The sequence below is a fragment of the Argiope bruennichi genome, chromosome 5 (assembly GCF_947563725.1).
Source record: "Argiope bruennichi chromosome 5, qqArgBrue1.1, whole genome shotgun sequence".
NCBI classification, from domain to species: domain Eukaryota; kingdom Metazoa; phylum Arthropoda; class Arachnida; order Araneae; family Araneidae; genus Argiope; species Argiope bruennichi.
Genome location: NC_079155.1, coordinates 27,258,119 through 27,271,362, shown reverse-complemented (window position 1 = coordinate 27,271,362; position 13,244 = coordinate 27,258,119). Strand labels below are relative to the sequence as shown.

Genomic DNA, 13,244 nt, shown 5'->3' with positions numbered 1-13,244 from the left:
TACATGCAAGTAGTCTTTATAGCTGAAAATATATTTAGTTTGATTGTTTGTTCTTTGCTCCATATTGCTGTAGGAAAGGGGTTGAAATGCATAGTATGTGGATAAGTTAAAGTGCTTTTGCTTTTATTTTTATCTTATGTGTCCTACTTTTGTGTCTTTTTGTTCTGTAAATGTTTTCATATCCATTTGCTGTTGATTTTGTGTGAAACTATTTTTAACTTTTTATTGAAATAAAATTTTAAAGAATTTTTGCAATTCTTTTTAAATATAAGTATATATACACAATCCATTTTTATGGCTTACCTGTTCTATGATATTTTTGGAAATAAACTTATGTTAAACAATTTCGTGATATCATTAATTTTTCTTTAATGTTTTATAACATAAATTATAAAATTCTTAAACCTGTATTTATGAGTTAATATAATTTGAAATTTTCTTTTTATTCTTGCAGATATGCCCAGACCTACAGAAGCTCAATTCGATAGAGATACTGGATATTTGACCTTTCATGTTGAACCAAGTTCACTCAAATTATTGGCCAAGGTCAGTAAAAAAATATTTTTAATCAAGCATTTTTATCCCACATTGTGCATTTGTTAAAAAATTTTTTTAATGATATTTAAATTATTTGAACATAAGTGAGTGTGGAAAATGTAGGATAAATAATAAAATTTAATTGAAATTAATTAATTGAAAAGTACAAATACCAAAATTGGAGCTTCAATGAATCAGCTATACAAAATCAGCTCTTAAAACATGGAAAAAAAATTACACATTGAATTTATTTTCTGTTTTTAAAGATGCTATTTTGTATTTGATTTACTCTTTCACTGATGTGTAGAAAGTTCAAATTTGAACACTTACTTGGTGTTTATGTCAAAATATTGTAACTCAATTATTAATCGATTTATTTAATCAAATTTTTGTTTCTTACAAGTAGCGCCATCTGGAAGTAAATCAAAAGAAAAAAATATTACAAGACTCAATAATATTTATAAAAAAAGACTAAAAAATGAAACATAAGTAAAATATTATAAATCTGCATTTTAGTGAAGTTTATTTTAAAAGCAGTTTTGTTGCAAAAAAATTTATAAATTAATATTAAACTTTACAAAATCAATTCAGGGAATTGAAATCAAATTATTACCTCAAGCATTGAAGAACATTTTTATTATTAATATATCTACAACAGTTAGTCCTTTTCCTTAAAGAAACAATATCTTCCAGATTGAAGCCAGACCTGTTGGTACTGAAATGTGGGTACAACAAACTGTCATATCAGTCATCAGGCAGATAGAAAAAGTGCAGTTGAGTCCACCTGATGAAGGATTTTCAGATGTTCGAGTTAAATTATGTTTGGAAAGCAACGATTCTTGGTGCGGTGATGCAAAACTTGCCAATCCTTTAGAAGGTAAATATATATATATATATATATATATATATATATATATATATATATATATATATATATATATATATATATATATATATATTTCAGTTTTCATTCAAATGTGTATTTATATGTACATTCTCTTGGTTCATAGATATTTGCTATTTGAAGAACTGAATTGTCACCATCTCTGGCATTTTTGTGGTCAATTATGTTGCTCGTGTTTAGTCAAATGCTGCATTTTTACTTTTGATTCTTTATTTATTCTTAAATGCATTGATTTTATTTGATTTGAAGTTTTAATCTTTCACTTACTTAGACATACTCAACGCTTTTATCTGTTCTTTATTTCATTTAAAAATCAATTTTTAGGAAACTTTTGATCTTTGCAGCATTTATGAATAGGCTAACTGAAATAGTTCTAATTAAAAAAAAATTGTATTTGGTGCAACATGATTCATTTTAAATATTATGGTAGAAAAAAAAATCCTATAGTGCTTAGATAATCTTTGAAAAAAATTAAAAATTACAATGCCTGAATTTTTGCAATTCTACATATGCTCTAATTATGTTCTCTCTACCATTTAATGTATCATCATATTTCAAAGATACTGAGAAAGTTTTTCAGTATTATTTTCGTATCAGTTGTAAAATAATAGTTATGAAAATTTTAGATGGCAGCAATTTTAGGTTCAAAACAATTTTAAAAAATGATAAAAATTAAAATGTATGAAATTAATAACATTAAAATTTATACATTTTTGTATTTCATAATTTTTTTTAAATTTTGTTTATTTAATATAAGCAAAATCTTCAATTGTTAATTTGTTTATTTTGCTCTTTAGCTATTTCCAACTAACAATTTTTAATTGCTGATTGATTAAAGTTTACTTTTGATACAATAATTTTATCTCAATCTTTCTCAATTGATACTATGTGCGGAAGCATTTATGTATTTTGTGCACTTTTTGTTTATAAACAGGATACATTTTAGTAAAACAGGTTTTTCTGTTGCCTTGATAAAATTTTGATTAAACCTGTAAATTTTAATACAAAATGGATTTGATTTTGTATATTTATTATACCTTTAAAGTTTATTGATTCTCTAATATTTTATTACCTATTATGATTAGTTTTAAAAACATAGATCCAAGTGATTTAACTCTATTGAGATTTCATGCTGTATCTTCTCTACTTGTTTTGTTAATGAATTTCCCTACTTCCTAATTTCAGAGGAATTACCAAATCCTAAAGATGCAAGAGCTGCAATTTCTTCAGAAACTCTGATGGTAATTGTTGGTATCATTGGTGTAACTTTTCTGATTTGCATTGTGCTGATAATCTGCTGCTGCTGGAAGAAGAAAGTTAACCACAAAGGTAGCAAGATATTAAATGCTCACATTTATATAACAATAAATACATTTAATTTTATTTTTTTAGTTTTTTTAAAAATTTATTTAAAATTAGTTAAAAAGTTTTTGTTTTAAACTTATTTTTTAATAAATAATATATAATTCAAGGAGTCCAAATGTATTTAAAACTAAAAATATTCTGTCATAATTATCTTTTAAATGCATTTTGTATTGCAATAAAAATTGTTTTCCATTTTTTTATTCTTTAAATCTTCTGATAATATTGCAATTAAGATTTTAAAATGAACACGGAAAAATATTTTACAGCTTACTTTCAGTAAATATGTTTTTCCCCACTAATGTTTTATTTTTATTTTATGAATGAGAAATTAGCTAATGCAAATTATTTTTGCTTTACACAATTTATGGATTTAATTGCATTGTGAGCTAATGGACTTTTCTTATCTTTTTGCATTTTAGAAAAGAAAGAATTTGAAATGGAAACACAAAAGTAAGTTTCTTTATGTGCTTTTAAGATTTATTAAAGCTTAAATGCATTTTTGGAATTTAGAAATCATTGCATTTATCTTTTTAATTTTAAATATCTGAATTTAAAATAGTAAATTAAGATAAGTGAAATCTTAAATTACAACTGACTTTAGTTTTGACATTTAAAATGTTTCATACTTTTATGAATCACCCAAATAGTTCATATATCACTTTTAAATCTTTTAGGTTTTCACCCCCCCCCCCCCAAAAAAAAAAATGTTATATTGTACTGTTATGAAATTTTAAAATTTAGTTTGTTTTTTTATTTGGAAGTTTTTTGTTGTTATAAGGCTAGTGAAAATTTAAAGAGACAAAATATAACAACAAATATACCAATACAAATGAGATTTATTTTCCATATCTTATTGCAGATAGTCATAGGGGATATTTTTAAAAGTTCTGAAAATTTAGATAAAATTTATAAGGGTGTGTATAAAAACAGAATAATTTGAAACCTATATTTATATGCATCCTGTATGAAAATACCAGACTATTCAAAAACATCCTGTTTATGATTCTCTTCAATAGGGTGTTTCAAAAGGTTGTGGAGAAATTTTGTAGTTCAGACATACTACAATTAATCAGTTTTTGCTTGTAAATTTCAATATCAAACATTCATCAAGCATCAAAAAGTGACAATTTTTTGATACAATCAAAATGATATTTAATCATAACTATATATATTTTTTAGAATTTTTAAACAATATAATAAAAGTTTGCAAAATCTAACTGAGAATATTTTTAGCACAGTGGTTTGAAATTTAAACAATGTTCGATTTTAATTAATTATTTTTTACTGCACGGATTTTATAAGTGAAAAGCACAAGATTAAGTAATTTTGGATATACCACAAAACAATCTTAATACCTCCCCCCACCCCCCCAAAGGGCAGTGTCCTTAGGCAGATGCCTGCCTTGTCATGAACTGCTAATGTATTTGTTTCGAATGTTCTGTGAAATTGGATTTTTCATGAATAACCATTACATTTACATGGCATTTTTGACTAGATTTTCCATAGTAAAACTGTTTGTTTTATATCGTTTGACTTGCTTAAAAAAATTTCTATAATATTTTTTGATTTAGCCATTATAAATTGATTACACACTTTCAGTGATACAGTTTGCTGTGAAAATAAAATGTAAAATTTTTCATACACACCATAAAATGCTAAAATATTGAAATTTTATTCACTTAAGTATACAAATGATAATATTTTATTTCAATATTTCCAGACTTTAATTTATAATCATTAATTGATTAATTTAATCATATTGTCTGCTAATGCATTTGAGAAAAAAAATTCTATTCATGTTTCCAAAATATTTATGATAATAAGTTGTATTATCAAACTTAAAAAAAAAAAAAAAAAAAAAAAAAAACTTAAAGAAATTTTTAATGCTGAGCAGTAATTTATAGAAATTTAGATTTAAAATATATTATTAAATAAACAAAATATACATATGAAGGAAAAGAAATCTTTTGGTGATGAAAGGCAATCTTGCAACTCAAAACTTTACTAAACATTTACATATCTCTAAATGGTACTTAAATTCATTTTGAGCTGAAAAAAAAAAACTCCAAAGAAATACAATTTATGTTGCACTAATAGACTGATTTCCCATTAACCGAAAACACCACTTATGGTTGATTAATTAGTTGATATTTTTTTAAACTGAAAATGCCATTTATTTTTGAAGCTTAAAATTATTTACGTGTTGTACTAACAGACTGAATCTTTTCTAGCCCTCGACCAAAAGCGGTGACACCTCCCTACTTCCCTGATGGTGTGGTGAACAAGGGCTTGGAAAGCGTAACAGATGACATCCACAAAGCAGGTATCTACACAACCAATACATCAGGCATCAATGGAGGGATGAATGGCCATATTCCATCGAGCAGCCACCCTCATTCTGGTGAGATTATGTCACAATCTATCTCTGCTTTGAGAAAAAGCAAACGACTAAAAAAAACTGCATCCTCCCTTTCAAGTCTTCGCTGGTATCTGCTTGGCCATTTATCCTGCCATTTCTTCTTCTCTTCTTTTCTGTATGCTTGTCAAGTTCTCGATTTCTTGCTTTGATTTCACTCAATGCAAATAGTGTTCTCTAGTTCTATGTAGTTAGTTTCTTTGATTTGTACTGTCCGTCTATCATGAACTGGTTGCTGTAGAATCTGAATTAATCTGAAATTTACCTTATTCTATTTGGTACATTTTGGCTTAAAGAAATTGAAATTAATTAAAATCATAATGAGGCAATATCAATAAAAGCAATGAATGTTCTTCAGTTCTAATTATTATTCTTTTATGTTTTAGATATCAATATTTAATTTTATTTCTTTATTGGATTTAGTTTGCATTATGTACAACTTCAACTTTTAAAATGAACAGAAAATTTAAATTAAATATCCTGACTCTTCACCTGCAGCTAAAATTTGCCAAGTAAAAATAGAAAATTTAACATAACATCAAGAATAAATTTCTTTAGCAACCAAAATTGTAGAAAGATGGATGGTATAAACATTGTGCTATTTAGTCTTATAATGTTCTTATTATAATTGATTTTAATAATTAGTTTTGTTAAATTTTTAAAAAAGCATATGCTGTGAAAAAAGTCTTGAATGATTAAATGCCTTTATTTAAAGATTTTAGCTCTCAACATGCAGCTTAGCTGCCTATGTATGTGCTATGCTGCTTAAAACAGTAAAATTAAACATCTTATGGGAGCTTAGCATATTCCCTATGAATTTGAGCCATAGGGAAGAATTTCATTTGCAGCTTTTTAAGTGATTAATTTTATAAAGCTAGTTTTCTAGTCTAGAATCTTGTTAAGGCTGCAAAAATAATGCTCAAGACTTTGTAAGATGTATTGTCCATTGTATAATAAGAGAGCTATGTAAATTTTAAGTACATTTCTAAATCTTTTTACAATTATTTTTGTCTACATTAACTTACTTGTTTAAATCAAAGTAATGTTAAATCTTGCATATTAAAGTCTTTGCTGTTGTACTATATTAATCTGTGATATTGTTCTGCACTCATCAGAGATATAGAATTATGAAAATGGTTATATTTAGTACTGTAATGTTAAGATGATAAAGAATTATTTTAAATTGTAAATCAGAAAATTAACATTCAGACAGATGACAAATTGAGAAAGTTATTCAATTATCTTACAGCTATATATTGTATCCTAAACACTTATATTTACTTTAACTTAAGCTCTTATACACATTTTGAAAATGCATTACAATTTTTTTAACTTAAAATTCAGTAATAAAACAATTTTTCATTTTCGAAATGTAATCTTAGATAGTTTATAATTTAAATTAAATGAAAATATATGAATTTACAACTGACTTTCTGAAAATGTTTTTATGCTTTTGAGTTATATAGTTTATTTTAAAACAGTGAGTTGTTAAGTATAGACTTTGCACAGTTAATATGGTATGTTTTTCTTGTTTCATTCTATTTTACATTGCTGCCTGAAAAGCCTTAATAGCAATTCAGGTAGAGGGATGTACGGAGGCAAGTGTAAAATTTATTCAAATTCTTATTTTTTTCTTCTTGGAATATTATACAGCATTAAATGGTACTGGCTAATTTTACTAGTTTAAATACATTTACCTTATACCATAGATGGTGGTGACTCGTCTGTGAGAGATTCAGAAAACTCTTCAATTATTTTAAAGAAAACTATAATTTCATTTTTCAACATATTCCTCTAATAGTACAAAATTCTCAACAATATTGTTGTGGTTTCTCTTGGACTTGATGTTCAGAACATTGAACAATGTTGTTGAGAAAGCATAGAATATCTCTGCTAATAGGGTCACTTAATTTTTTTTTCATGCTAAAAGTTTAATCGACATATGTGAAAAAATATAACAATAATTAAAAGAAAATTGAAAATGACACAAGTTGTAGTGCTGCTCTGAAAACAATGTATTTTATTACATGTGGAATGTGTCAACACCCTTAATAAATTGCAATCATTTTCATTCAAATGACTGCAATATATCTTAAGGATATTAAATCTATTCTATGATATGTTAATCCAGTTTTGACAAATATTATTTTGTTGTGATGACGAGTCGCCACTGGTTATAGGCAGTGGTGGATTTGCCTAGGGCCACTGGGGTGGAAGAGGGCGTGGATAGATTGATTAAAATAGCATTATTAAAATATTAAATAAATAAATCTGTAGAATATACAAAGTGTAAAAATTATAAAATATTAAGATAATAGTATCACTTTGACAAGTATAATTGATGAAGTTCTTATCTGTTTCATTATATTCAATTACTTATTACAGTATTTATAAATATAAGGCATATCCTTGAATAACACAGGTGCTCCATAGTCATTAGTAATAAATAAAAAAACATAACCAATTTCAAATAAATTATTAAAATGTTATTAGGTTAACAATGGGAAAATAAACTGATCAATTTATTAAATTTCAGATTTCATAATGCACACTTGTTTAGGAACTGCAAAATGTCTAAATCCACCACTGATTATAGGAATCTTATATCACTCAAAGAACATATTTTTATTCATTTCAATAGATTATTAATATTAATACTGAGTGTTACTTATTGCTATTGAACTATTAAAGTACATCATAATTATTCAGTTTTTCCTTTAAGAGAATTTAAGATTTGTGTGGTCATTATTTTATGCTATTTTAGAAATTAGTTAATATTTTCAAATTTATTTATTTTAGATTATTTATTAGATAACCGTTTATTTACTGAACCTCATTCTAAACATTACAATATTAATAATAGTATAAGGGACAGAGTGAATGAAAAATATAATTTTTTTTCTCTCAAAAATAATTTTATGTTTTTACTTGCATGAAACTGATTTTTCCTTCTGAATCAGGTATGATGTACAATCCTGATCCTGATCAGAGCCCATGCAGTGCTCTGGATCATTCCGAGCCTTGGCTGAAACCTACTGATGACATGGGCACTGAAGGATCCTACCAGCCATATGACTCAAGGCTGCCCAATGGCTATTTCTATCCTGAAGACTATCAACCCCTCACAGAAGAAATGATGAACATGAAAAACAGGGAGCATTTACGTAAGTTTCGAATTTTTTTTTTTTTAATTATAAGAAAACATTTAATTTCTTTATTTTCTTTCCTAAACATTTAGAGTTTATATTAATTGTTTAATATTACATGAAAATGGTAATTTCAAAATATCTGGTTATCCATACTTGATGAAGGCTTAGGAAAACAATCTTCTATATTGGAAGGCTTAGGAAAACAATCTTCTATATTGGAAGGCTTAGGAAAACAATCTTCTGTATTGATGTCACTTTAATCGTAACTCTAACTTCCTAATAAATGAAATCTTGAGAGATTGATTGACTATTTTAAGCAATTTTTAAACATTTTTGTGATGGATTGGATGCAACCAATCAATATATAATGCTTCCTTGACAGAGGAATTGATTGGCTTAAAATAATAACATTAAAATCTTCATAATTTAGCCAATTGTGGCAGCAAAAGAGTTGAATTTTCTTTTTTGAAATTGTTAACCCTTCAAAAATATTTTATTAAACATAATTAATAAAGCTGGAGGAACTAATTAAATATAATTTTTTTTTCATTTAGAGCATTTCTTTTAACCAGAAATATAGGTTTATCCTTATTAGTTTCATCATTAATTGTTAAGCTTCAATTAGATTGGACATTTTGTATATAAAATTTTTATTAAAGCATCTTTTCTTAGAAATATAGGTCTAACTGTAATAGTTTCTTAATTAGCTGTTGAGCCTCAATTAGATTGGACATTATGCAAATGAAATTTTTATTAGATGTTTAGAAATGTGTATTTTATACTGTAATAAGATTTTACCATAATTTACATGTTTTTAAAGTACAACATACTCATAATTATATACAAATTAATTAGAAGTAATAAGTTAAAAAATTTTAATAATAATTTGATATTATATATATCAAAGATTAATCTATCATTCATTATGGCAAAATGGATGAACAATCTTGCACGTTTACAAAAATGTGCAAAATTGTAAAAAGAATGGAAAAAAGCTTTTACTATTATATTTAATAATAATTCGGCTTGGTTTCAAAAGTTTGTATTTTTTCATAAGAATTTTGATTTACAATTTACTTGGATATTAATAGGAAAAAAAGAATCGAAATTTTTTTTTTTTAAACCATTACAGCTCATCAAATTATCTACAGTGAACACATAGCAAACCTTAACACATAGCAAAAATTGTGAATAGGAATTTGGATTACTTTATTTTAAAATTTAAATGAAGTAATCCAAATTAAGAATTTACTTTAATTTTAAACAAAAGATATGTCTTAATGTTCACTTTAGATACAAGCAGACAAATGTTTACTATGCTATCTAAGTTTTTTTTTAAAAAAAAGTGCTGCTTTATATAAACCTATTAACACAAAATACCTGACAATATTAATGCTTTATCTTCAGAATATTATCCAGCATTCAGAAAATTGATTACGGTGAATATATCGAACAATTCCTATTATCACACGATATTATTACGATGTATTTTTGTTTTATAAGCCAGATAACAGCTACGAGACACGAGTAATTACTTTTGTCTTGTGGTCATGTTACTCGGCTACGAACCCAAAGGTTGCGAGTTCGGTTTTCGCCCATCGCAACATATTCATTGTTCTCAGTGCTGAACAATATCATAAAGGTATCAAAACAATATTTTTCAGCATTTTGTACTAATATGGAAGTTTAGTGCTAATTACACATTCTAAAAAAACACTGTTTTTCCTTTTAGATTCCCCCTACTATGATGTGAGTGGTCTGCCTGACCCCTACGCCATGAGTGAGGAGGACAAGACTCAACACATCTCTATGTCATTCGACGAAAGCCACGAGAGTGGGTACTCCACACCTAATTCTAGATCTCGTAGAGTGATTCGTGAAATCATCGTCTGATTTGAAACTGCCGGGTCTGTTTTCGAAGACCACTTGGTATAAACTGTGATATGCGAGGGAAGTGAATCTTGTCTTCAAAGAAACATGAAATAGTAAATAAATAAGGTGCCAGGCTGTTGTTAATCAGCCTGTTTATATCGCCATTCCGTGTGTGTGTTGTACATGGAACAAGCCTTGAAGATACTTTTCTTGCCATTCGAATTTTGAAGATGGATATATGTATATTCATCGCAAAATGCCTCACACAAAGACAATGAGAACAAATCCATGGGGGAAACATAAGGACATTTAGGGTATTTAATAGTAAAGGAAAAATATAGCATTTAATAAATAAAAAGAACTGCTTTCCCATCTCCAGGATCGAACTTGGAGACGGACTAGAAGCAGACGCAGCAAGTTTGTGGAAGCACAAAGTCATGTTGGTCTCTTATTTGAACAGGAAAATGAAGTTTATAATGCATCCCATCCCAGATATTACGAGTCTGGAGTAAAGTGTACATAGTTCATAAGCAATGTATATATAAAAAAAATATAGATGAAAATGTGGATCTCAAGTTTTCTTTCATAAACGGACTGATAATCCTTTGCCTTATGAGAGATAGCTGTCTGGTGTCAAAGTACATTGAAGTCAGTGCAAAAATGGCATTTATCATGTGTTTGAGAAGTTTACAGTTACAGTTAAAATGAAAACTATTATTATATTGTTCGTATTTCTTCGTTAAAACCAAAATATATCAATATTCAACAATGCAATAATGATGTACTTATATACTTATTGAATTTAAACATTGTTAAGTAGATGAGTTGTTTGGAATACTCATATTGTTGAGAAAGTAAAATTGGTACAGCCTATCTATTTAACTTATATGTATAAACTGTGATAAAGTCACAACAAAGACTCAAATATCATTTTTCTTTGAGATCTATGTGTTTTCAATTTCATTTAATCACATTTTTTTTAGTTTTAAAGAATAGCACTTATTGTTTTTTTTTAAATAAATATTAACTAACAATGCTTGCTGTAAAAGCATATATGGTAATTAAATTAAATTTGCTTTAATATATATATATATATATATATATATATTGATTAATAATCAATATCTCTAAATGGATTAAATAATATTGTGTAGAAAATTGTATTAACTTACAATGCTTTGCTGTAAAAGCATATATGATAATTTTTTTTAAAGATATATTGATTAATAATCAATATCCTTAAACGAATTCAACAATATTATGAAAGAAAATTGTATTATAAAATTAATGTTAAATGTAAATAACAATGAAGCATTTTATTCAAGAACAAACTGTTAAATATCTATTGTGATGTACAAATAACAAATTGGAAACTATGGATGTCAGAAAATATTTTTTTGAAAGAAATTTTAGAATTGATGTGAGTACAAGAAAAAATTTCATTCACATAAAATGAATTATATATATAAAAAAAAAACATACAATTAAGCAATAAGATTTTTTTCCATTGTGATTTTATTTTTTAAACGCTAGGATAGAATAACGTTCTGGCAGAAGCAAAGGACACAAGCCATGGATGATACAAGGCAAAATGAACTAATCTAAAATCGCTTCGAAATGCATGCTTCTTTAACTTTATTTCCAAATACTGAACTATACAGGGAAGGTAAAGCAAACATAATACAACATGGATGTAAAGGTGGATATTATTTATGGTTTACCTTAGTTCCTAAGCCAGCAAAAAGGAAAACATGACCAAACATGCAGAGAAAGAGAAAACTAGAACAGAAGCGAGTATTTACGGCTCATATTGTTGCAAGACTCTACCGTCCATAATATTAAAAAAAAAAAAGAGGTGTTCTATTTTGAGTAGCTTTGGTGCATATGCTGTGAAAATAAAATAATCCGATTGTGTTTTGGCATGCCATTTTATTTATATAAGGTGCTGTGGGGACACTCTGAAACGAGAACTTTCACCAAGTTCAAAATAAACGTAGTCATGTTTCACTGATATTGAAGAGCAATACAACATTCACCGTTTCGTTCTCTTTCTTTATAAAGCAAGGCTGATTGCAGAAACCGTCCCAAAATATCAGTATTTTATACAAAAAAAATCCCGACTTGCTGTTGTTATATAGAAACTTTGTAAGTTCACATATCCTATTGTTTAGAGTTCGTTTACTTTTCAACATTTGTTTGTGGTATCTGTTACAATCAAGTATTTATTTTCATTAATTTGATAATTCTTTTTTACTGATTCTATCAAGCAGTAAGTAGGTTGTAAAAATCGTCTGTAACAGATTTTTTTTTTTTTTTTTTTTTTGCTCAACATTTTAATGTTGATTGAAGAAATGTGTTTTTTTTTTAAACAATTGATTATTCATTTTTTTTTCCAGTGATGTATTTTGAAATTGAATGTTGTCATATAACCGAGTCATTTTTTTAAGTCAAAAACCATCTTTGTTTTCATTTCATTTGTCATGCTGTGTGAAAATAAACACAAATATGTACATAATATATACATACATATATTCCTTATGTTCACTGTTTGTACAGTCAGATTTCCTCGCCTTGTGTTTTTTAAATAAACATGACTTTCTTTTTTATGGGTGTCCTGGTGTGAGATTTTGTTTCGTTTTTAAATCAAATATCTAATTTCAGATTAATTGCTTATCTTTCTTCATATTGCAGTGAATAGCTTATAAGCCAGTTAACAACTACGCTGCACGAGCAATTGCTTTTGTATCATGGTCATGTTACTGGACTGCGAACCACAAGGTCCCAGGTTTTATCCTCGTGCATAACAATCCGCACAATATCCAGAATTCCATTTTATGGCATTTCTTGATTTATTATTCTAACTAACTCAAACGTTTTATTTAAAACATATAATTGAAAGAATAATTTGACATTTATAAATTTCGTTTTGAAACAATATCATGGATTGTTTCATTTATTTAAGGCACTGATTTTTTTTTTGTTAGAAATCATCCGCATTTCA

At 26.9% G+C, this 13,244-nt stretch overlaps 1 protein-coding gene across 4 annotated transcripts in view; it reads left to right on the top strand.

Moving 5' to 3' along the window:
- The window catches only part of LOC129968687 (hemicentin-2-like), a 234,144-nt gene extending 222,854 nt beyond the window's left edge, over window positions 1-11,290 (top strand). For 3 of the 4 annotated variants that reach the window (XM_056082833.1, XM_056082830.1, XM_056082831.1), the window contains exons 11-17: window positions 455-546; window positions 1,231-1,414; window positions 2,627-2,770; window positions 3,226-3,256; window positions 5,038-5,207; window positions 8,183-8,386; window positions 10,104-11,289. In XM_056082833.1, the coding sequence (XP_055938808.1) occupies window positions 455-546; window positions 1,231-1,414; window positions 2,627-2,770; window positions 3,226-3,256; window positions 5,038-5,207; window positions 8,183-8,386; window positions 10,104-10,264 (986 nt within the window). In that variant the 3' untranslated portion in view covers window positions 10,265-11,289. Of the gene's footprint in view, window positions 1-454; window positions 547-1,230; window positions 1,415-2,626; window positions 2,771-3,225; window positions 3,257-5,037; window positions 5,208-8,182; window positions 8,387-10,103 lie in introns of all 4 variants that reach the window. The other variant, XM_056082832.1, reaches the window with a different exon arrangement.
- The last annotated feature ends 1,954 nt before the right edge of the window (window positions 11,291-13,244 follow it).